This window comes from Cygnus atratus, chromosome 1, assembly GCF_013377495.2.
Source record: "Cygnus atratus isolate AKBS03 ecotype Queensland, Australia chromosome 1, CAtr_DNAZoo_HiC_assembly, whole genome shotgun sequence".
Taxonomy (NCBI): Eukaryota; Metazoa; Chordata; class Aves; order Anseriformes; family Anatidae; genus Cygnus; species Cygnus atratus.
In genome coordinates, this window is record NC_066362.1 from 79,855,944 (window position 1) to 79,881,881 (window position 25,938).

Genomic DNA, 25,938 nt, shown 5'->3' on the forward strand with positions numbered 1-25,938 from the left:
TACTCTACATGTCACCTACTTCATCAGGGGCATTCAGTTAACTTAGAATTCTGGTATGCTATAAGGAAGCACTTAATTTGCCACTTGTTTGTGGATGTTACGTATTACTTTTCTCCGTTTCTGTATGTTGAAATTGTGTTTCTTCATCTGTTTGGTATATGGGGTGAAATCAGGTAAGAACTACATTTTTTTTTCCTTCTGTGATAGTCTCATGGCTTTATTCAAGTATAAAAAAACGAATATTTCTTTATGTAATTTGGCCAAAAGATTAAATCTTGTGAAAACTGTGAGTAATGAAACAGATGGTTAGTAAAGAGAATTTGATTGCTTTGAAACTGAGCCAGAGGTTCCAGTTGTAAAGTAAATAGAACAAAGCCTGATACTTTATCTTTTGCTGTACTTTGGACAGAGACACACTCAGGTATGTGCACTTTGTACAAAGTAAAGAGGCAATTATAAGATAGTTTTAGTGTATTAAGCACTATTTATATTTATTAAGCACTTATTTTTATAAATTTGAAATTATTTTTTGCCAATTTGATAGTTTGACAGCATTTCAAGTTACGTTATATTTTAAGTAGTATAATTTAGATACGAAAAGGCAGTGTACACTTAAGATTTCCCCCTTTTTGACCACAAAAGACAGTTATGATGCTTACAAGCACACACAGGAAAGTTGAGATTGTATATTAACTGAATTAAACTGCATATATAACTGCCCAACCCCTGTTTGTATTTTCTGACTGTACAAAACAGTGTACTTGAGTACTCTCACAAGTGCGCGCAAAGGGCACCTGGGCATTCCTTCCAGGTGTCAAAGAGAAAGAGGAGTACGAAAAAATTCTCCTTAATGATTCATTGCTTAACAACTTAAACTATTAAATCTACATATTTATTTCTAGGACTGATCTAATTTTACAATGACCTTTTTTTTTTTTTTAAATTTACTTTTCAAAGAACAATTCTGCTCTTATTTCATAGCCTTTAGTAAATGATTTTTTCTGTTTGATGTTTTGTAGCAAGTAAATAGGTTTCATCAGTTAAAATATATTTCTTGTGATAGTTTTCTCCCTTCAATGGATCAGACTCTGTTTTATGTCAGTGCCGTTCCATTGACTTTACAAAAATGAATTGTTATTTCTCCCAGTCAAATGATATGGTAAGGAATCAAAACATAAGAACACTTTTAGGCAAAAATAAAAGAGCTGTGTTATAGCTATGAATCTGAACAGCAAAACTGTAATCAAGTGGCTGTTTCCACTAAATTCAAGAAAACTGCAGCTGAAGTGTTTGATTTCTGAACTTCTATAAGCCTCAGCAATGAAACTGAGTTGCCTTCCTGTATCAGTCATTAGTTAATAACCTGTCCGGTAATCACAATAAAAGTAACTTAAATTGTTCAATATCTAAATTAAGAGAACTGTGATATTTATTTTGAAATACAAGTAATTTTAACTTTTCCCAGACACAATACTTGAAGTTATTGTAATTTATGATAAGGTAATGATAGGCATGATTTTTTTTTTTCAGTCGACAGGAAGTTTCAGGCCATTTCTAACATGCTGTAACTTCAGCTCTACTCTGGGTTGCAAATACCCATTATTTTTCCTGATATCCAGTCCAGTGCTGACTGGTCTAATCATTGTAGATACATGGTTTGACCAAGAGGTTATTGGTCTAGTTCCCTAAGCTAATTAGTGTTTTCACTTCATCTTTATTGCATCTTAAATTTTGCAGTTCACTTTGTTTGGTTTCATTTAGACCTCTGCTATATCAAACACATTTTTCAGATACCTTTTAACCCCGTGCTTGCTTTGCAAGCCTTTACAAACTGTAGAGGGTTGTTCCTCTTCCTCAGATTTGCAAATGTGGTGAATTTGGTTCTGCCTGCTAACCAGATGCTGGGAAAAGAAGAAGAGCTAGAACTGCCTCTTCTATAACTCAAAAATACTGAGAAATTTCAGGTTACTCTTTTTTTTTTTTTTTAGGGAACTGAGTAGGCATTATTCTTCTTCCTAATTTTGCTTTCTAGAAGTTGATTGACTTGTTTTACAAAATTGTTAATGGCAGGAAAGTTGACACAAGTGCCATCAAATATTAAAAAAAAAAAAAAAAAAGAAAGAAAGAAAAGAAAAGAAAGGAATTATGTAAAGTTAAAGTAGCCCACTAAAACCACTAGAAGTCAATAGATTGGCCCAAATACCTTTGCTCATGAAACATCTAAACCACAGAGAAGGTGAACAGGTCGTACAGAAAAACTATGACAGGCAAAGGATTTATGCCTAGCGTCCTGAAACCACTTTCCACACATTATGATGTCAGTAGCTGAAGGTTACTTTTTAATAACCTACCTTTTGATGTTTGGGGGAAAAGACTCTTGGAAATTGCCATCCTCCTATTGATCCTGATTGATCTAAAGCTGTCCTGGTTTCCGGTAGGACAGAGTTAATTTTCCTCCTAGCGAGCAGGCTAGGGATGCAGCAGGAGCTGGGAGGGGACAGACCCAGGACAGCTGACCCAAACTGGCCAAAGGGGTATTCCATACCATCTGACGTCATGCTGAACAATATATAGGGGTGGCTAGCCGGGGTGGAGGGGGGGGCCGGCTGCTCGGGGATAGGCTGGGCATCGGTCAACGGGTGGTGAGCAATTGCATTGTGCATCACTTATTTCGTACACATTATTACTGTTAATACTATTATTATTATTATTATTATTATTGTTATTCTTTTCCCTGTCTTAATAAACTGTCTTTATCTCAACTCACAGACTTCACTTTCCTGTTTCTCTCCCCCACCTCGGAGAGGGAGGGGGGAGGGTGAGCGAACGGCTGTGTGGTGTTTGGCTGCCAGCCGGGCTAAACCACAACAAAAGCTTAACCTTGTTTTGTCCGACTACAGAAATGCTAAATATTGCAGGTTTTCTTGTGTCCTCTATATACAGCTAAGTTTTTCAAACTCAGGACAGTATCCTTTGTTTCTTGTTTCTTTGTTTCTTGGTAATGCTGTCTTTATGGTGATCCAAAATTGGGGATGGATTCTGGATCATCCCCTAGTGTCAGATAACTGTTTCTTATTGCTAGATCGAACAATAAGGCATAAGGATTAGCAGCTTTGACACCCAGGCTGAAAAGAGGAAGAACCAACCACAATGGTCTTCCTGTTTATTCAACACACACTGGTTGTGAAAAAATTCTGAGAACCTAAATTTGATGGTTAAGCAAATGATTTTATCAACATTGGTTGCTAATTTTTATTTATTATGGAGAAAATATGTGGTTCAGAAATAATTAGAAAGGTTAGTTTCATATTTGAATTATTCAAAGGATCACAGTAATATCTACAAAGTCATTAATTTAACTGTGGCTCCTACTCACTCAGCACACCTTCTGGCACCTCATTCCAAAGATCTGGAGTAAATAAAATTCAGGTTCTTCACTTTCCGTGGATAAATGTGGAAAGAAAAGTGAAGAGGTGATATTTTGTTTGGTCTGACTCATCAAATTACTGTCTAATAACATTTTCATCTTTTTCAGATGAGGAGGAAAAATGTCCTGAATTTACAGACCTTAATATAGGCAATGCTTTATCTGGAACAGAACTCCATGTCCAGCTACTGCTATACACAAGGGAAAATCCAAATTGTTCTGAGAGACTTATTGAACATAATGTTACTGCATCTGAGTACCTTAATACCTCCAAGAAAACTGTCTTTGTTATTCATGGCTTCAGACCAACAGGGTCTCCACCAGCATGGCTAGGTGATATAAAGGAGCTCTTACTGTCTTCTGGGGATATTAATCTCATTATAGTTGACTGGAATCGTGGTGCAACAACTGTGATTTATACAACTGCTGTTGAAAACTGCAGAAAAGTTGCAGAAACACTGAAGAACTATGTTGACCAGATGCTGGTAAGGCAGAGAGTTGTATCTGTTCTGAACAAGTTTAAATATCATAGTTCGGGTGGGAATGAATATTTAAAATATAGTTATGTCTAAAGAGGAGCCCCGTGAGAATATCAAGTGATGTTTCTTTAACAAAGTATTTACTAATTTTGCATGCAGTAATTACTGCATATCTTTAACCTCACCTGAGCTCTCATCTCCCTTTCACTGAAATATGTATAAGACTGCATCTCATTTCTTTAGCCAGATGGAAATTTTAAGTCTTCTGGAAAGAGTGAATGCACCAGTGGGGAAGAGAAGTGAGAGTTATTCAGATAGTATGCAGCAATAAATAAAAACATCACACTACTCTTTCCAATATTAAATTACTATAGTTAAGGATCTTGAATAAAAAAGAAATCACCAACATATATAAATATTTGTCACAAATTTATATAAACTTCCTGATTCTACAGTAGCTGCTGAAAGAGTTGCTGATGCCAGTATTCTTCAATGGGCTGTAGATTTATATCCTTAATCAAATCAACAAAAAATGTAATTGTATCATTTTTTTTCATTATTAACTGAGTTTTTATCACCCGAGTTTTCTTCTCTGCATTCCTAATGCTTTGTTGTAATAAAATGTTTTTGTGGAATTTGAGCTTTTTTTTTTCTTTTTTCTTTTTTTTTTAAATCCTGTTAACCTTGTAGAATAGGCCTGTTAAGACTTTCCTGCAGGTGTGTATTTGGCATCATTATTCACTTGTTCTGTGGTTTGTTAATGGTATTATGGTTTTAATTTACTATACTGGAAAAATAAGGCACGAACAGATTTTCCCTGCCCGCCTTGTTCATAGTTTTGGTTCGTCTTTCTTGTATCTGGTAAATGTCTTCCTCTTCCATCTCTATACTCTCCTTTTTCAAATAAACTGGTGTGACAATTTGGAAGAAATGTGACTCAAGTTTCCTTTTTACAGTTTTATAGTCAAATAATTTCATAATTACTACAATATATAACTATTACAGAAAGTCAAACTGAAAATAAGTTTTGAATTTCCATTTGTTTTTAAAGTTACAGAATTACAATATATAGCCTGGAGTATTAACCAAATGTGAATACTAAAACAGTCTGCTGATGTCTGCTTTGTTAACTCCGTGTGCGTTTTGTTTTGTATTTCTTTTCTGATAGGCAGATGGAGCTTCTCTTGACTCTATGCACATGATTGGAGTCAGTCTTGGGGCTCATATTGCTGGTTTTGTTGGCCATAAGTATGATGGCAAACTTGGCAGAATTACGGGTAAGGCTTCTAATCCTGATACTTGTATTCTAGTGTACCCTGCTTTGTTGATATTGCTACAGATCACATAGATGCTGGTATTGAAATATCAACAAATAAGAACTGATTATTTAGAAACATACAAGAAGAAAAATTAGTCATTGATGTAAGTTCAGAAAATTGCAAAATTATTCTTTGAGGACTTAAGTTACTGGTGAATTTTCCCATTTTTCCAGTGTTTACCTCTTGTCTTTCAAATGAAAACTAAATGCTGCATTCAGATGCCACTTAAGTGATGTGCTGAGTTTCAGTCTGGTTGATGAAGAAAATGAGGTCCCTCTTAAGGGAGGTTCAAAAGCTTTTGGTCAGAACACAGGAATTAGGCACAAGCATTTAGTTTCAGTTTGAATTATCTGAGCATGGTGTGGGCTTTACTATATTGGGCAACCTGCTACAGGAAGCTTAAATCAGGTGTGCAGCCTGCGTATGGATACTGCAGATCTTACCTAATATTTGTTGCAAATCATCATTGTTATCTGTGGGAATGGTGTATACAGTGAAAATTTGAATACCCTTATTTGGGTACCTCCTTCAGGCACATGAAGTTTAAGAATAACTTTTCAATGCTAGTTCCTAGGGCAGAATCCACAGTGCTAACTTGGGTACACAGGCTCCTGATAATTATTGTGCAAGAGCTAAATTCACTGCAGCTAGCATGCTGAGGAGGAAGCTGATTTAGCTAACTACTAGAAAAGGTGGTAAGAAAGCTCTGTTACTTTCTAAGATTTAAGTGAGCAGCTGTTTTCAGGCTGAAAGGAAACACCTTGAGATTCATAGCTCCTAACCATCTCTTTGTGGTACTAAAGTGATTTGTTTTGTTTTGTTTTGTTTTGTTTTGTTTTTTCCAAATGTAATAGAAGCCAGTAGCCAGTTTTATGAAAGGGAATTAGATACTCCTCCTCTTTTACTACAGTAATCTGAAAGCCATGGCCTTTTCTAAAAGTTGATAAGCTATATTCCCTTGGTTATAAATATTCATTTCCACTTTACACAATTCCTTAGAGTTTTTTTTTTTTTTTTTTTTTTTTTTTTTTTGCTTCACAGGCTGGGGACAATCTTGATGGCAATACTAGGCCAACAAGTCTGCTGCCTTTCTGACTTCTTATATTAATTGTGAGCTAGTAGATCTATGTCATTTCTGAACTCAGATTGTCAAGAGTAAATGGAATTGTATGAAACATTCCAATCACCTTCCTGTCATTTCAAATACAGATGAAAGCAAAGACTAGATAGTCCAAACTCACAAGGTTGGTGTAAAACTATAAGAAAGTGGCCCAAACTGGTGTTGGAAAAACTATATTAAAAATAAATAAATAAAAAAAAAAGGAGACTTCTGAAACATAAAACTGATTAATGGATGGAAACAATAAACTTTGTCACCTGGGATACTATGAATGTTTAATCCTGGCATTCCATGAGCCTCTGTGGTAGTTTGGATCTTGGTTATCTTGATCTTGAGAGAAAACTTTTCTAGACCAGTTCTTAAATCACATCTGCCAGTTAAATCATAATACAAATTTGTTGGGTCTTGAATAAACTAAGGTCATGTGCTAGACCCATCTCACAATTAGTGAGAATGAAATTAGGAGTCAAGCGTAAGGATACGTTTTGTCTCAACAATTACATTTTCCATCTTTGCTGCTTTTTTGCCACCCTCTTCCCTTTGTCTCTGCTTTTGTTGTCAAGAAAATAGGAACAGAGCAAACCTCAACTAACAACTTTTCTTTCCTGTGAAGGACAGTAATTACTATCTTGAAAACTGTTAGGCTTCAGGGTTGCACAACAATAATTCTCTATTGCTAAAAGGAAGGAGAATAAGCAATGCTTATGCTTCAAATACTTTACCACCCAAATTCTCTCCTCTTAGATATCAAGTGCTTTTTGTGGATCTCAGCTGAAAACTCTTTTGTCATAGCTCAGTTTCAATTTGAGTATAATATTTCCAAACCTGCTTCAGGTGAAATTGTGTAAAAAACTAGTATTTCACTTCTTTTCCTTTAACAACTTTTTTCTATAATTAATTCCAACACCAACTGGTAAAATGATCGAGGCTTGTTTGAAATCATCTCCCATCCAAGATGTCTCTATCCTGGGTTCTGGTGGTGAGAGCAGCTACATTTCATATTTTATTTTTATGAAGTAAATAATAGGAAAAGTATTTTCTGGGGGAAAAAATAAAATGAATTAATTTGATTTGATTCCTAATATAGTTGGCTTATAGTTGTTCTGGAGAATGTGGAGATGAGCACAACTTAACAGGAGAGAGAGAAACTTAATAGGAGAGGGAGAAATTCAAACATATGGATTGGTCTTGTACTAGGAAACCTTGCTTTACTTAGCCTAGCAAGTTGAAGAATAGAAACTTGTGAATAATTGTTTTGTTTTTATTCTTATTATTACCTCATGAAAAGGGGTAAGTCATTGATGAATAATGCTCACGTGTCAATCTTGTATATAACTGTAGAAACAGACCTCAGGATTTGTAATGCTAATGTCATTTTCATTTAGGTCTTGATCCAGCAGGCCCTTCATTCACTCGAGAACCACCAGAGGGCAGATTGGATCGTACTGATGCAAAATTCGTTGACGTAATTCATACAGATAGTGATGGTAATAACATAGCTTTAACTTCCATATTTCAGCTAGAGGAAAGGCAGAAAAGGGAAAGAGATGGGATAAGCTGTTTCAGAAACATGCATATGGCGTTGCAGTAGTTTTAATGGGTGGATTGCTGTGCTGTTGCTTCCTAACAGTGCATACTTTTGAAATCATGTTTTATGTAAGCTTGTTCATCAAGAAATTGAAACTCAACTTTGATGATTACTTAAGCAATGATGACCTGTTATGTTCTGTTCTGACATGAGTAGTCCTGTTATTGAATGAGTTAGCTTCATAACTGAACCTGAAAATACTGAAGCAACTTTCACATCCAACAGCTAACTGAAGGCATATGTACATAAACATAAAGACGAGTCCACTTAATGCCATGCAAATATAATAATTTATGCCTTGTTTGTTATAGTATATTATTTCTGAATACAAAACCAAGAAGTCTGCACATTGGATAAAATGTGTCTATTGCATTAATTTCTGATACTATTCTTTGCAAAATAGTATCACGTAAACATTCTTTCACTGTGCTAGTGTGTATGAACACAGAGGTTGTAAGCATGTGAATATTACTGAATTAAAGCCTGTTCTCAGATAAGCAGTCTCAGTTGTAACACATTAGTACACTGTTCAGATCCACTGCCTAAAATTATGTATGGAATCACATTACTGTAAGGTTGAAGGACATTGTAGTCTGATTTCTTCATACTGTAATCTGGTTTAATTTTCTTCTCAAAATATAAGGAAACCTTTCAAATCTACCACATGTGGCCCATCATTTGTGTAGTTTCATATCAGTTTCTTTAACAATATTAAAACTTATCATTTTATTATACAAATTTATATGTGAAGTGGTAAAATACCAATGTTTGCAACAATCCCATTATGTGAATAAAGGTAAGGAAGGTAGAAAGGAAGGTTGGTCAGATTGAGCTAAATCTTACTGAAATCAGTCTTTTTTTTCTTTTTTTTTTTTTTATGGAACATGAGAAATAAAGATTTTTTTAGTGTAGTTCAGAATCCAATGTCATTTGCAAAAAAATGGGAAATCTTACTCTAGTTAAACATTGGGAAAGAATTTTTGTTGCTAGAGAAAACATGAATTTCATAAATTTCTTCACGCAAATAATGTTTCAGCTGCAGTACTAAAGAGTTGCTTCTGTCCTATCCTTTTTCTTTTGTGGAAATAAGAGTTATGCACACACTTGTAGATTGCAACTTAATTTGAATAACTTTCTTAAAAAGAAAAAAAAAATGTGAATTTTAACTCAACGTGAATTCCACTTAAAGAACAAAAGAACAATATATTTGCAAATATTTTCTTTAAAAGATCCATGATATTTTGTAGTGCAATCTAATGATAAATTATTCACTGGATAATTCTGCTTATGTTTTTGTTGTTGTTTAATTTGTGATGTTTTTAGTACTAGGTTTCAAGAAACCTTTAGGAACCATTGATTTCTATCCAAATGGAGGAATGGATCAGCCTGGTTGCCCACAAACAGTATTCAGTGGTAAATAAAAATTTGTTCAGTTAATGAGAAAAGAGTCTGAGATCAAATCAAAAATGACCTGAATTCAATGGGCACTTCCCATTCACAGTAATATTGGGTCTGAGGGCACTGTATTCTTTCTTTCCCCTTCTCATTCAGCAAAAAAGAAAACCAAAGATATTGGGCATTTTGTTTTTAATAAAGATCTTCCCATATGCATACATATTCCATCATACCATTATTACTGTATATATAATCTGCATGTAGTGATCAATATTTTCGTGTGTTTATATATGGCCAGGTATAGGAAAAGATGTTGTAGGGAAGATGTAAGTGATTTGAACAGCACCACTCTCAGATGACATGGAAGGCAAGGGTTTAAAGTCTTCACTATGTGTCTTAAGTTTCTACCTGATTGGCAGTGATGTACTAGGTTTTGAACAGGTCTTTTAGACCTGTTTTCTTCAGAAAGAAAACATTTTTATTGCATGATCTTTTGCTGCAGAATTTTGCTTATTTCAACCTCCATAAATCTTAGGCAAAGTTGCTACCCATTGTTGTTGTTTTTTTTTTTTTTAAATCATTTTGAATATATGTTTTTTGGTATTTATATATACATATGGATTATATATATATATGAAGTAGTGCTCACAGTAGTTTTTCTACTTAAATATTAAACAGGATTAATTGTGTCATTTGTGGCAACAAAGCCAATTGTAATGCAGGCTCATGCCTGATAACAAAAATTGTCTAAATTTGATAGGACGTAGTAGACAGACTATTTCTTGCATATAAAAACCTGAATATTTTTCTCTATACCTTTAATTTTCAAAACAGTCTTCATTTTCTTCTTCTTGTGTGTGCATCCATTTTTAACATTCAGTGGTCAACTAAACAGGGCATAAAGACATGGCTGACAAAGAATGTTTTAGTTAAATGAGATTGTGTGAGTAACATCTTTTCTTTCCTGAAGAAAAATGATGACATATTCTTTGTATATTTCATTTTTTCTTTCCTGAAGGATTACAGTATTTTAAATGTGACCATCAAAGATCTGTCTTCCTCTTCTTATCATCTTTGAAAAGAAAGTGCAACATAATAGCATATCCTTGTGACTCTTACTCAGATTATAAGAGAGGAAAATGTGTTGATTGTGAAGCTTTCCAACCAATGTCATGTCCAGTAATGGGTAAGAGTTACCATATGTGCTCTAGGATGGATGAAGTTTTTGAGAAATTCAGACTTGCTCCTTCTGGGCCTGCTCCAGGGATCTGTAGCATCATGCTAAGGGATCTGACGAGACTGACTGAGGGTAGAGCTGCATACTGTTTTAAACAGTTCAAAGCTTAAGGCTTTGTCTGCTTTATAGTTAGCTCTGTTAGATAGGGTGCTGAACGTTCCTAATATTTGATTATTAGGCTTTCTAGTCTGAAATGGATTCAGAATGCATTTCCTCTATATAGAGAAATTGCTTCTACTTAAGCCCATCTCTTTAGAGTTTCGTAGTGTGTTATCATTCCTGGAGTACCGGTGGTTTTTGATTAAGAGTAATAATGTTTATAGCAACTTCATGGAGTCTCTGGCTCTTCTTTTGGAATCAAGCTCATATTTGTAGAGATTGTTAGTTGTTTGGGCCTTTATTACTTTTAGAGAAGATCTAGGGACAGTCTGAAAGCAGCTTCAATAATGTGAGCATTTCCCAGTTGGCAGAGCAGGATTTCATAAAAATGAAATATTTAGAATATTTAAATAGAAGTTAACTTTCAATTCAAACCTTGTCTTCTGATGTATGTCCTTGAATAGTTATATTAGTTAGGTCTACATTGAAGAAAAAACATAAATAGATGTATCTGTATACTATTTTATAATAAAACCAGCTATAACAGGACCTTCTAATAGGGCAGAAAGGCGCAGGGACTTCCCCAGAATGCTTATTAGTCATGCCTGATGCACTTACACAGAATGCCTGAGCTAGAGGTGGAGATGACCAATGACCAATCAGCTGCCCTCATTTTTAATTTTTATTTTAATAACCATAAAGTCTATAAGGAAATGGGAGGCAGCTGAAACTGGGAACTTGGAGGAGAAACAACATCCTTCTGCTGCAAGCTTTCCCACCTGCTGTCTTGCAGTGCCAGCTATGCAGCCTGGAACTAGCCCTCACTGTCCATTGTAGGTAAAGAAGTCAAGAGGGACAGAATAGTATCAGCCATTTTAGAAACAAGGACTTTTATCAAGACCCAAAGACAAAAAGCATAATTACATTAAAAAAAATAATACATTGCATCCAAGAACTTAGGAGGTTTAATGAGCATCAAATGTTTTATTAAATCATATCCACAATTACAGAATACAGGATTTAAAAATGCTTACTGTATTGATTCAAGAAAGAAAGGAAGACATTTTACTAAATGTGAAGCTGTTCTGTAATTGTTCTCTGCAAATATGTGAGCTAGTTTTTTGGTTTTGTTTTTATTACCTCTGCAGGATTTTATTGGCAATGTTTTCCAGAGTTAGTACTCTAGACTAAACACATTCTAACTATTTGATTATATTACTTGTAGTGACACTAATATATTAGAAAAATGAAATACATATATATGTTATGCTGTTCTGTTCTGTTATGCTTATGGTATTCCTGCATTTTCCAGGCCATTGACTTTCTAAGTGGATGTTTAGGAAAACTAAACTCAAGTCTGTCACTCTGGGTAACTTGCTTTTATTGTATGTGTATCGTGATACTGCTCTATGTCTGAAATAAAATGTTTAAACTTTGAATTTCAGGTTATTATGCTGATAGCTGGAAAAAGCATTTAATACTGAAGAATTCACCAACGAAAGCTTATTTTGATACTTCAGACAATGACCCATTCTGCAGTAAGTGACTGAATACACACACACATGTATACATATATACGTAACAAACTCTTTATGAAATATTATAGTTGTTATTTGTTAGCTGACTTGAAGGGAACACGTGTTAAAAGTAGAAAGTTATTGTTAGCTGCAACAGAAAAAGAACAAACCATGAGTGAAGTGTCAGTTTGCAGACTGGGTGGAAGGAAAAGAGTGATTATGGCAGAAGAGTAAGCAATATGTTAACTGAGAAAGAAATGTGACTTTAAAAGTAATGAAATGGACTGACTGCCAGAATAATAAGAAAGACAAAAAATGAGAATGAAGTGACAGGGAAAAAGCTGAGAGAATCTGCTCAGATGGGATTGTTCCTGCCATTTTCAGAGAGTAAAAATTGGTAAGAGTTCCTTGGGTGGAGGAAGGAAAAGAAACACTTGTATGTTCCTCCCCAGGGAGGTGAGTGACCTGCAGTGAACTAAAGCTACTCCAGCTTTTAAAGATCCATGAGGAAAACAGAGGGGGAAAAACTTATCTGACTTTATCAGGGTTATGCTATATGGGGATGAACTCTTGTGGTGTGGGCTTTAGCTACAACAATTTACCTCTCCATTTGGAGGTCTAGCTTAGATTCTCATCCTATTTCTGATTTTATATGTTTTTATCAAGAAACCCTTCTAATTAGTGATATTACAAATTCTTTGGTTTGGGGTATAGGGATAGGCTTACAAGGAATTCACGTGAAATCAAGTTTTCCCGTTAGTGTTTTCCATTTTCTCAGCAAGCTTTGTGACCAGGGACTGAGTTATTTCTTGTTACTGTGGTAATTGTGCTTGCTTAAATCACTGTTTCTTCCAAAGGGCCCAGAAGAGGTTAACAAAAGTGTTATAGATTTTATATAACTTAGTGCTAGGGTTATTGGTGCAGCTGACTAACAAAATGAAGTGGTCTTGGTGTGCAGAGAAAAACACTTGGGGAGCAAAGCCTAAGGCACAAATTTAAATTTGCTTACATATATGTATTCCGTAGTGGCAGATGAAGGATAATGATCATATGGGTTGCTAACTGCATTTCAAGTATATTGACTTTAATGTTACAGTGCCTATTTGAGTGCCCTTTATGCACTCCAGAGTCTTCCCAACCCTTTTTCTCTAAACTGCACAAGTCAAATCTTCTCCCCCTTCTCCTTCCTGACCCAGAGAAGAAAAATAGATCCTTCTCTTCCCGGTGGTATTTCCACTCAACACCTGCTACCACTGCTCCTCTCTCCATCAGGTCTGCTTGGACTTTGCTTTTCCATGCTTTCAGGGCTGCATAGGTTACTAGGTCTCCTCATTTCAATCCTCCTGGAGAAAAATATGGCTTTGCTTTCACTCTCGCACATATTGAAGTCTGGGCATTTATTGAAAATCCTGATTCTTTCAGGCAGAATCCTGATTCTTTCCTGGTGGAAAGAGTATGTAGAAGTAAAAAAGATTATATATAGTAGTCTGGGACAGGGGTGGTAGAAGAAAGAAAACAGAGGGATTATTACCAAACATAGGAGGAGATACATGGAAAGGAGTAAGAAGAGTTGTAATGACAGGATGAATTTCAGGGAAAATATGCAGTTAAGAAGAAAAATAAGTCTAATAAACCAGTCTGAAAAAGAGGGTGTTTATTAACTAAGCCTTATTTTAATTCATAGATGTTTGAAAACATGAGGAAATAGAAAAATAAAAAAGCCTTGAACTAAATAAAACTGTAAACCTGAGTAGGACAAGTTTTTCATTCAATATGAGGCTTTGCCTTTTAGGAGAGACTGTTGAAGAATAACATGCCAGAAAAAAAGACAGAAGGGTTTGAATTGGCTTCCTAATTTTCAGAGTAGTACTGCTGTATTTCCTCTGGAAAGCCATAGCACAGTCACAGTATGGGTGGTGGTTGCAGGAGGGCAGTGGGAGGCCAGGTCAGGGTTTCACAGGGCATGGCAGAGCAGGCCCGCTGCATGCTGTCCTCCCTCCAACAAGTGGGCTGGTGCTCTGAGGCACCAGTCCCTGGCAGCTGGTGTGTTTTTCCAAGGCCATGAGCCCTCCCATGGAAGGGCAGAAGGGACTGGAGCATGGAAAAGGAGTCAGCCTCCTCTCCTCAGTCACCCCCACACAGTTTTTCTAGTACTCATGTGGTCTATGCCCTTAAAAGCAGGCTTCCTCTGAGAGAAGGGTGCTCGGAGGATGTGTACTGCTGCAACTGCTCAGGCTGGGCAATCAAGACACAGAATAATGTCTCTCTTCAGCTGTTAGCTCCTGACTCATCTGCTCACCTAGCTAACTGCCTGGCTTGCCTGTCCATAAAACTTGCATGAACACTGTTTCTCCCTCTTCCTGCCAATGTACCTCACCTGTTTTCTGGATGTGTCACTTCTGTGGATAGCGTGATAGTTTCACCACAATAGTAGCTCAAATATACCCACTTTGCAGAGCTTGCCAAGAACTGAAGTTGCCAGTTAGGGCTTAATTTTGCATTGTTTCCTTAGGCAGGTCAAACTCTTCATGTTAACTCTGATGGCAGTTTTCTGATGCAAATCGTTTCCATGTAAGAACTGGAAAAAAATGTACGTTAAGTACAGAGACCTCCAAACAGCCATTTTGTGGAAGCTTCTTTTTGTCAATAGCCATTTTGTTCTGGCTTTAGCTGGTTACTTAGAAGTAAAGGGTCACTATTATTACCATTACCAAGTGAATACTTTTAGAAGGGTGCTGATAATAACTGTATCCTGTTGAGGTTCATTCCTTAAATCTTACTATTTCCTATTTGTTTTTGCAGTGTATAACTACTTACTGTATATTATTACCTGGAATAAAAGCATTAGGAGAGGTTTCATTAAAGTTAAGATAACTGATTATGCTGGAAACACAATAGAATCAGAGGTGAATAGGTACGTCATGCTTTGTCTGTAAATCTTTTTTATCTCTGTGTAGAACTAATTTCCCGAGTTTCCTAAGCCTTGCTTAAGACTTGTCAACTAAGTCAAGAGGTTGTTAAGTCTTAGTCACAGCTCCTTTTCCTGGATCTGATATGGCTCAGTGTGAGAGGCAATGCTTCTCAACCTGAAATGATTTTCCCTCCCTTTCCAAACTAGCCCATGTCCTTGTCTGCCACTCGTTTGAATTCAGTTCTCAGTGTCCTTGTGCTGAAAGTTCTCAACTGATCCATCTTGCAAGATTTCTGTTCTTAGTAATAACTCTTGGAAATCATGAATATTTCTCAGATAAAAAACCCTGACTAAAAATCATATTTTTCTCTAGTGAAGTTGCAACATTTCAGCAATATAAGAGAGTCAAAATATTGACTGGATTTTACCGGGATTTTGACAAAATTTCGAAAATTTCCTTGACCTTTTCTACGAAGACTTTAATAGGTCCAAAATACAAGCTTAGGATTCTTCAGATGAGGCTGAAATCTCTTAATAACCCAGAAAGGTAAGTGTTTGTTACAAAGTTGTGTGTGAACTAAACTGCTCAGGATGTTTCCTCAGAAATTTGTACTTGCCTCTATCGATTTTTTTATCACATATTCATAAATGCATGAATATTCTTCTAATCCTATCTAGGATAAAATTCATCATGTGGAAGCGCTGTTTTGTACATTAACACTCACTTAGTGCACAGCACCCTCAAATGTACTCTTGTGCATGTAAAAGTCATACATGCTCCTTTTTACAGCAGACTGCTGCTGCGGTCTGCTCTGAAGGAGCTCTCAAGGACCACTTACGTAGGTCAGCCTGACTTACACCTGCAGTGATTGCAGGGAGAAGTTCTCTTCCTGAAGATGAATGTTATGAAGTACTTTTCTGCTTATAATTATGTGTCTGCACACAGCTTTTCTTAGACGTGGAATGGAGCACTTCTATGACTGAAATAGGCTTTTGGTCCTATTGCTGCTGATGAAGACCCTCCAAGAGCAAAACATACAGTCTGTGCTTTCCTACACTTAAAATGAAATAATCTGCATTTATTATACCAAGTGTCGTTATTACACTCCTATTATTTATTTATTTATTGAAATACTTCGGCAGTGCTGCCATATGTTGATTTTTTTACATCTCCAAAGTTACCTCTACTATAGCATTAGCAATTAAATTTTACATTTTCATCTTGTGAAAATAACATTTTACATATAAAAGTTAAGAAATACCCTGGAGTAGCAACAATACTTTATTTTAGATGTTATTACATATATTTGCTTCGCATGAATAACAGATTCAACAAAGTGTGATTTTAAAATAAAGTCTGCACCAGGGAAGGTTCATACTGGATATTAGGAAAAAATTCTTTATCGTGTGGGTGGTTAAGCACTGGGACAGGCTTCCTAGTAAGGTTGTTGATGCCCTATGTCTGTCAGTGTTCAAGAGGCATTTGGACACTGCCCTCATTCACATGCTTTAACTTTTGGTAAGCCCTGAAGTGGTCAGCCAGTTTAACTTGATGATCTTTGTGGGTCCCTTCCAACTGAACTATTCTATTCTATTCTATTCTATTCTATTCTATTCTATTCTATTCTATTCTATTCTAAGCATGGTAATCAAATAACTAATGAGTGGGAACAATGTTACAATATGAGTAAGTCTTAAGTCTGTATATTTTTTTAACTTAAGAAACAACAGTTGAGACTTTCTGATTTGGTATATGATAATAGTCCAGAAGGAATCAGGTACGATAATTTGTAACAATTAAGAAATCTTGTTAAATTAATCTGTTATTTCATATTTACTGAGAAAGAGGAGAAGACAGGTGGGAGAGGTTTAGAAAGAAACAGAACACTTGGTAATCAAAATAGTACTTCCAAATATGTATGCATTAGACTTTGTTAACTTGTTGAAGGCCATAAATTTCAAGCTCTCAGGTGAACTGGAATGATTTTATTTAAAAGCATTTGGTGATGAGAGATAGTCAAAGCTCTAAATCATATTGTGACTTTTTTTTTTTCCCAACCCAATGGTGATAAATCAAAAGAGGCATTTCATGGAAGCCTATCATTATTCAGAACTTTTTCAGATTAATAATCTAGCAAATAGTGAATGCTTTCATTGAACAATCCTTATTGTTTTGAGTTTTCATGCCTGTTACTCTGACTGTTGTTAGTTTTAAAGTAAGATGCACTTGATTTGTTTTAATATAGAATCCCCTAAAGTTCTTCTTATGGAATCTCATCAGATGGCAGTCATACAGGCATTAGATACTTTAAGATAGTGATGGAAAAAAGTGTGTTGAATCAGCATGTGAAGGTAATTTAAATGCAGATGTTACAGCACCATTGGTTGGTATAATTACGTAATTGCTCATTGTAATTATGACTACCTATATTTACCTTATTTAGTTACATGTAATTACACCAATTACTTGAATACAGGATAATTAACTAGAAACTACTTTTAAATATTTAAATTATTCATATAACAAAATAATAGGTAAAAACCAGGAGACAGGTGCAGGGATAAAAGACAATGGGAGTCTCACTCTCCCCAGATTTGGATTAATAGTGGACGGTGGGAGTCTGGGGAATATCACTGAAAATTGTTTACTGACCCATTATTCACACAGCTGGTGTGGGAGTGTAGGAGTGCTAAAGGGTACATATAATTTTCAGACTCTTCTGATCTCTAAGATAAATCATTCCGGCTCGTGCATAAAAACAGAAAGCTTTTATAACTTGTGTTCATCCAGGTGTCACTTCTCCCAGAAAGCTTTTGAATCTGTCACTCAGCTCAGACGCAACTGATGAGGAAGGTGAATGTTTCACAGATACTTAGTCCAGCCAACTTATTTATTTATTTATTTATTTATTTATTTATTTTATTTATTTTTAATCAAAGCAAGAACAGGAAGAGTAAAAAAAAGACCTTATTAATATCTCTGTTGAACAAGAGAGCATGGCATGCCCTTGCTTTTTAGTAGACGGAAGAGAAGCCACATGGGATGAAAGTTTATGATTGCCTCACTTCACAAAAAAATCATTTGCCTTTTGCTACTTCTCAGTGAACTGGAGAACCCTCTCCTCTCTCAGGTCTACACTCCTGGGTGACATGCCTGGTTCTTAATAATCACAAACTTAGATAGATTTCACTTCAAATGAGATACAAAATATTGGAAACAATGTTTTTATTTCTAGTATTTATCATCATGTCTAACTGTTGTATCCTCTGTGATAAGACAGAATCCTTCCCAGGTGATTTCTTTTGTTGGAGAACAGGCTGTGCTAACATACTCCGCTGTTGCATGGTGATTACTGTTGCAAATGTACTGAAATACAGCACTGTAAACTGAAAGTAAATTCAAGAAATATATACGTATAATAATTTTATGTTGTTCTGTTTGCAAATTTGTCCTGTGAATTCTTTCACAGTCTTTTGTGAGGATTTTTACAATGTTGTCAGTTTCTGTGCTTTTTTCTCCCTCTACAAAAATAATGTAAGAGTAAACCATTACATTCAAATCAAAACAAATTGTGGATGAAGGACTGTGTTAAATTCTACGTTTTGCATTATACAAAATATACAGAATTTCTCCTGATCTTAGCTGCAAAATCTACTGTTTTAGCTTTTGTGGGGTCTTTGAAGAGCCTCAAATTCTTATATAGGAATCTGTCAGTCCTTTCACATGCAGGTAGGTGGATTCATAACTGTTTGGAAATCTCACACTTATGAAAACAAAGGTGCCTTGTGGGATGTTCCTTCTCAGTCCTTTATTTTCCCTTAGGTGTTTCACTGTACCTAATTCCCAGTCTCAGGTGAATTGTGTTGTTTAGCCAGTTCAGAGCAATGTAGAAGATAAGTAACATAGTTTGTATGTCCTTAGAAGTGCCATCAGAGGAAAGGCTGTGTTAGTCACTTGTTTGTCCCATCCAGCTCTCACCATCTTCTATAGCACATAAAGGACAGAGCTGTGACCCGTCTCTGCACTAAAAGCACACAGCTAGTTTCTTTGTTGACATCAAAAAGTAAGATTTTGTGTGCGAGAGGCTCCTTTTGTGACATCTGCATACGTTCCTGTGGTATTGTGCAGTTCTGAATTTTCTAGGTGTTGAGATGATAAATTACACTCCTGCATGGAACTTATTATACATGCTCTCATTGCAGAAAAATAAATAAATAAATAGATAATAAAGAGAGAGAGAAGTTATTAAGATGCAGTATTTTGCATCTGTCTTTGGAATGAAAGAAGAGGAACTTTCCTACCTAGGAAATTCAAAATAAATTGTTCAGACTGAGTGTTAACAGGAATTGGGCTGCGCTTGGAACATTGTTCTAAAGAACTAATTTTAATGCAGATTAATAGCTTTAGTGGCTGAATTATAGCATCTTCATAGTTCAGACTGATGTGGTACTCTTCTTTTGCCACTGTACGCCATCCATCTAATGACCTGGTTGTTTGCAATCTGGCAAAACTACTCTAGTGATGCATAAAGTAGGGTGTAAACTTAGACAAGAAGACATTTGTTGTCCTGAGTACTGTTTCTGAGAGGCAGTAAATACTGAAGGTTTAATAATTCAGATACTAAAACATTTTTCTACTAATTTTAAATTTTCTGTTTTGCACATATATATATATATATTTATTTTGTTTCTACTTTCATAGGGTACAGCTGTGCAGATATGATTTTGTACTGATGGAGAACACTGAACTGACCTTCAAACCCATCCCCTGTCCAGAGAACAGTACATGAAGAGAGAGCTTCTACTAACTTAATTTCTCTTATGGCAGTGACATTTGATTCTTCCTCAGGATAAAGACCGCAATGAGAAGGGAAATGAGATAACCTAGATTTATTTTCAAGAGTCTGTATGGTAATATGCATTACTTCCTCTGAGTGCCTTAGGGTGAAATTCATTGAAAAGTTCTGGTGCCTATGTATTTAGGAAATTTGAATAAAATCAATGTATCATAGAGAACATACAATGATCTATTAGTTATTATTTGTTAGCAGTGAGGCAACTACTGAATTAATGATGAATTATCTGCATAATCTCAGCACATTATTAATCAAGTCATACATATATTTAATTATTTATTATTTATAATGGTTTTTACATTGAAACATAATTACCTGTCTACTAAGTGAATTTAATATACTGTACATATGATCTACAGATCTAATATATAGCAGTTTTGCTGTGCTATGTTCATTGGATAAATGAATTCATGTTTCCTCATTATGTAGTGTCTCAGTTTCTAAGAACTGGAACAATAAGTTTTGTGAACACATATGTAACTTTGCTGTTTAAATTAATTATCTGTATCCTCATCTGAGATGAATACTATTGCACCCACTCAGATTTTTTCTGTTAAAGCTGTGGACAGGGCAGTGATGTTTCAGATATGAAGTAATTCTAAAGTCTGTTCTGAAGAGAATAATTTGAAGATGAAATATATGCATTTATATTGTGTTTCAGTTTGGGCCTCTTGCAATTAGAACTGCTGCTCATGTTGTACTTGATGACAGCTTTTCACTTACTGGAATGTGAACAGGAATAAATCCTACATAAAGATTTCTTCCACCAGTTCAGAAAAGTTTTCCAATGGCAGATTGCCTTTCTGATGGTACTGATTGAAGAAAAGATATGTGCATTCTTTTTCTTTAAGCTTTTTTCGTTCTAATTCTTTTAATATGTATTTAACCGTGTTTCTTGTGTGAATGAGTCCTATGCACATTATCCTTTTCCTTCCTTTCCCATGCCTACACTGTCCTTGCTCTTGATAGCAACAGTTGGTTTAACCTAGTGGCCAGTTTCATCTGAATGTCAATGGTGTGGGATGTCCAAAACCTATGAACTGTAAGTTGTATTGAAAGTCAACAGCTGGGTTAGAAGGAATACAGGAGACAGTGCTGCCAGATGTATCTGTCTTTGCACACGCTCTGCCTTACTTCATGAAGGACTGTGGGTTCATGCATGTAAAACCAAACTGGAACAATCTGCCCAACATTCAGTCACAGAAGGGAAAACAACTTTTTTTTTTTTTTTTTTTTAATTGCAGGGGTATTCAAATTAAGTTTTATGGTATTTGAGCTGTGATGCATAAAGGACATCTAAATCTTTTAATTTCAGTAGAAACCACATTTTCACTTTACATGTACGTACGTTCACACAGAACACATTTGAATTCTGAACTAGCAAGCACTTTAAATGCCTTGAGTCTAGGAACGGACCCCTTTTAATGAAAGCATCTTGCTTCCTCAGGTCCACTACTGTGAAGGAAATGGCTGATGGGTTAAAAACATCATTCAGATACCATAGTGATTCGCACAAAGTATGGACCTAAACAGATAAGCAAACCATTTGTTTTGGGCTGTCTAGGATTGAAGCTGTGTTAGGATATTCTAAGTTGCTGTTCTGTAATTTTTTTATTTTTATTTTTATTTTTATTTGTGTTCTTACATGATACATCATCATGGCATTTTGTTTAGATTTAAAATTAGAAATAGTGATAGCAATTTGTGATTGTTTTTTTTTGTTTGTTTGGTTGGTTGGTTGGGTAGGTTTTTGTTGTTTTACTATTGTTGTAAGCCAAACCGTGTGCTTAGATCATAGGATATTTATATACAAGAGAAAATGATGAAAAAAAATTATATGCTCTGTAGAGCTACTGTCAAATTTTTGCTTTTTATTATTTTTTTAAAGAATTTTGGACTTCTTCGGACAAGCAAGTCTATTTGTGAAGATGGTCTGTTATTCAAGTGTTTTTGGTGTTTTTCTTTTTCTTTTTTTTTAAAAAAAAATGGGTTAACCAAAGAAAATATGGGATGCTCACAAGCCAGAGTAGTTTGGAAGTTAAACAGAAGAAACAACTGAGTTTGCCTGTGGACAGACTTGCTCAGGGACTATAAAAAAAAAAAAAAAAAGAAAAAAAAAAGAAAGGTAAACCATCTATATTATATATTCCACATTAGTATGCTTATGTACATGTGTGTGGAGGGAAGTGTGGGGTTTTTGTGTGTGTGTTTGTGTGTTTTTCTGTATTTCAACTCAGTCTCCCTTTTTTTTTTTTTTTTTTTTTGGACTGGCTATTCTGCTTGTTTTCATTCTGTAGGCTTTTGCACAGCAGTGCTTTCACCTCCCCTAGGTTTCCCTGTACAAGTCTCTGAGCTTCCTTTGCTTTATCGCCTTACCTTCAAATACCTGTTTCTTATGTCACTTAAAAGGAAGCATAGAGACCTGAGAGTAAATTTCAAATGTCTCAAAAAAATAATCTTTCAATGGGTGACATAGATGTTCAGGCAGAGAAATGTATCAGATGGCCTCTTAAGATTCCTTTTAATGTTGCTTTCTAGTTACTCTGAGATAAGGCATTTCAACTATTTATGTAATATTTTATATTCTTGCTTTTTTTTTTTTAATTATTATTTTTTGCTTTGTTTTTATGTCCTGTTGATAAGAACTGAAGTACTGAGTATGAATATAATTTTGACTATAAACCTCTATTTTGCTTGAGATAGTCATTTGCAAGTTACTATCTGGAAAAATTAATGAAACTGTATTGTCTCTAAATTGGCAGCATTAAGGGTAGATGTACTGCCCTTTCCAGTAATGATACTGAGTACTTGTTTACTACTACAGCTATTATTGACATAGTTGTTAAATGGTTGGGGATTTTCCCCTCTATTTTTAACATTGTTTAACCATATGAGCTTAATTTTCAACAGCTTACTCTATAAGACAAAGATACATAAAAATCTGCCTTTTCAGTATTCGCTGGGGTTGGCATTTTCACTATAAATTATATCCTTTGCCTTTTACTTGCTTCCCAAAGTCGGGTGGAACTCTGAAGGGATGCAAGACATGGACTCCTGATGGCTCTTGAACAGGAGTCCTTTATTGCCCTTTTTCACTACTACATATACTTTCCCCGTAGCCCCACGCGCTGTCCACGCACCCGAATCTGTCTTACAATTGATTAGAGACCCTCAGACACGCGCCTTGAGCCAGCCAGCAATTGGCCACTGCCCAAAGCTCATCTTTAACACTGTAGCCAATTTACTTTATCTCGACCTTGCTCAAGTTTTTGGTTCTACCGCTGTTTTCCTCATCATCTCTAACTCAGGGACGTGTGAAACAGCACAAAGCTCCCTGCGAATTCCTTTCCCACAGAACTCTGGTGTTGCAGCCCTTGGAAAGGAGAAGTTGCTTTTAGGCAGTAGTCATAACTCATATATAGAGCAGGCTACTAGCCCCATGCATCCTTTACCTATCATATGAACATACTGGCAAAATGGTGCCTACACAGCAGTCATGTTGTATTGAATTGTGAGGTAGCGCGTAAGACATGAGTAGGAAAATCTGAAGAATTGAAGACTGAGATGCTTTTCTAGAATTTTCCCATTATGAATATATGGAATAAATGTCAAGAAAGGTACTGCTGAAGATGCAAGGAGACATACGGGTATGACTACTGGTGTTACAGAGTGATACATTATAAAGGCAATTTTCACACATTTTAAACATACCTATATAAGGTATAGTGAGGACCATACCTATGTAAGTTTTGGTAAGAAGGAAACAGTGATTTGCTGCCTTGTTTGGGGCAAGTTTTGGGTGAAGAGGAAAGGAGTGGTGGGGTTGATCAGGAGGTTCCAGTAATCCACATAAGACAAAGAAACACTTTTGTTTTTTCTTCTGTCTTTCCAGTTTAGTTTGTAATTTCCATTTTGTAAGAGGGACTGTTCCAGACAGAGCATTTCCAGTGCATAATTGCCCTTCTCAAGTGGCTAAGCATTTGGACTCCATCCTTGTGTCTCCCAGCACCAGCAAAAATGTGCTGTAATTGTTCGGAAATGCATTGCTGTTTATGGCCCACTGCCACATGCTACTTTGTACTAATTCTGTCAGCTCTCTTAAGCTCAGCAGAGGATGTCACAGGCAGAAAATGAAAATCTTCCGAGGTTCCCTGTTCTGAAGCAAGTGGTAATGATAACTCAGTTCTGCATCAGAGCAAAAGAGCAGTTGGACTGATTACAGTACTGTTTGAATTCTCTGTCAGATTACAAAATATCCACCAACACTTTTCATTTTAATAACAACAACAAAAAAACAAGTGGACATGTTTTCACAGAATAATGGAATGATTGAGGTTGGAAGGGAGCTCTGGGTATCATCTAGTCCAAATTCCCTGCTCAAGGAGGGTCCCCTAAAGTGTATCACCCAGGATTGTGTCCAGACAGCTTTTGAATATCTCCAGAGAAGGAGACTCCACAATGTCTCTGAGCAGTCTGTTCCAGTGCTCTGTCACCCTCACAGTAAAGAAGATTTTCCTCACGTTCAGGTGGAATTTTCTGTGTTGCAGTTTGTGCCCATTGCCTTTTGTCCTGTTGCTGGGCACCACTGAGAAGAGCTTGGCCGCATTCATCTTCTTGACACCCTCCCTTCAGATACTTATGCACGTTGATAAGATCCCCTATCAGTCTTCTCTTCTCCAGGCTGAACAGGCCCAGCTCCCTCAGCCTCTCCTCATATGAGAGACTCTCCAGCTCCTAAATCATTTTAGTAGCCCTGCACTGGACTCGCTCTAGTAGCTCCATGTCCCTCTTGTACTGGGGAGCCCAGAACTGGACACAGTACTCCAGGTGTGGCCTCACCAGGGCTGAGTAGAGGGGGAGGATCACCTCCCTTGACCTGCTGGCAACACTCTTCTGAATGTACCACAGGATCCTATTGGCCTTCTTGGCCACAAGGGCACATTGCTGACTCATGGTCGAGCCTTTGTCTGCCAGGACTCCCAGGTCCTTCTCCACAGAGCTACTCTCGGGCAGGTCAGCCCCCAGCTTGTACTGGTGCATGGGGTTACTCCTCTCCAAGTGCAGGGCCCTGCACTTGCCTTTGTTGAATTTCAAGAAGTTCCTCTCTGCCCATCTCTCTACCTGTCAAGATCCTTCTGAATGGCAGCACAGCACTCTGGGGTATCAAACTTCTCTCCCAGTTTTGTATCATCAGCAAACTTGCTGAGAAGGCTTTCTATCCCTTTGTCCAAGCCATTAATGAATAAGTTAAACAATACTGGATGCCGTATTGACCCTTCAGGGATTTTTTTCCAGTCAAAAAAAAAAAATTCCCAATTTGTAAAGATAAATTGTTATCTTAGTAGTTTACTTGTAGCTAGTGTTTTTAACCGTAAGGAACAATCTCTATACACGTGAAGAAAGATGTATCTCATGAGTAAACATAGGTTCTGTAATTAACAAGATCATTGTAGTAATACCAAAGGGATCTTGCTAGTATATACTTACAGTAATAAATTCTAAATTATTTCATTCAAATGCAACAAGTTTGGAACTTTTAATGTAGTATTTTTATTTAATGCTTATTCACAGGAAGATGAAATTGTTGAGTGACAGGTTTATAAAGCTAATATAAGCATATTTGTTCCTGTGTTTGTGTAAGACCTGATTTGTATTTGATAAATCCATCTTTTCTTTTAACCATGCTATTTCAAGTGTCATGACAGTAAGGATATATCAAGAAATTCATTAAGTACTTGTAGGCACTGGAGTAAGCAGTAGCTTAGAGGAAAGACAACATATAATGCAGGAGATGTTCACTACATCATTTGTTTAATTCACAACAGGTTGAAATGGTCCAGATTAAAGATATGTAGAACAAGACCATTTGCCAGTTCAATTTGGGAAGGTTGTATTGATTTCAGCGATGCTATACGCAGTTAAGACTGTTTTTTATGGTCTCTGCCTCAGATAACTTAAGGATTGATTTCACATTGAGATTCCTTATTTGT

General features: G+C 36.1%; 1 protein-coding gene across 2 annotated transcripts; it reads left to right on the forward strand.

Moving 5' to 3' along the window:
- On the forward strand, window positions 1–20,704 carry LIPI (lipase I). Of its 2 annotated transcripts, XM_050708256.1 has the most exons (10): window positions 1–173; window positions 3,536–3,912; window positions 5,075–5,183; window positions 7,731–7,832; window positions 9,257–9,346; window positions 10,347–10,514; window positions 12,110–12,202; window positions 14,984–15,095; window positions 15,466–15,639; window positions 19,795–20,704. In XM_050708256.1, the coding sequence occupies exons 1-10, from the start codon at window positions 95–97 to the stop codon at window positions 19,880–19,882; spliced, it is 1,392 nt and encodes a 463-aa protein (XP_050564213.1). In that variant the 5' UTR covers window positions 1–94; the 3' UTR covers window positions 19,883–20,704. The 2 variants fall into 2 exon arrangements, with proteins under 2 accessions (XP_050564213.1, XP_050564214.1); XM_050708257.1 differs by lacking the exon at window positions 10,347–10,514 and having other exon boundaries at window positions 2–173.
- Window positions 20,705–25,938: the final 5,234 nt, after the last annotated feature.

Coding starts and splice junctions, on each gene's coding strand:
- LIPI (XM_050708256.1), top strand. CDS start 95: ATGTTACGTATTACTTTTCTCCGTTTCTGTATGTTGAAATTGTGTTTC. Junction 5,184..7,730: donor CAAACTTGGCAGAATTACGG/GTAAGGCTTCTA, acceptor ATTTTCATTTAG/GTCTTGATCCAGCAGGCCCT. Junction 9,347..10,346: donor CCCACAAACAGTATTCAGTG/GTAAATAAAAAT, acceptor TCTTTCCTGAAG/GATTACAGTATTTTAAATGT.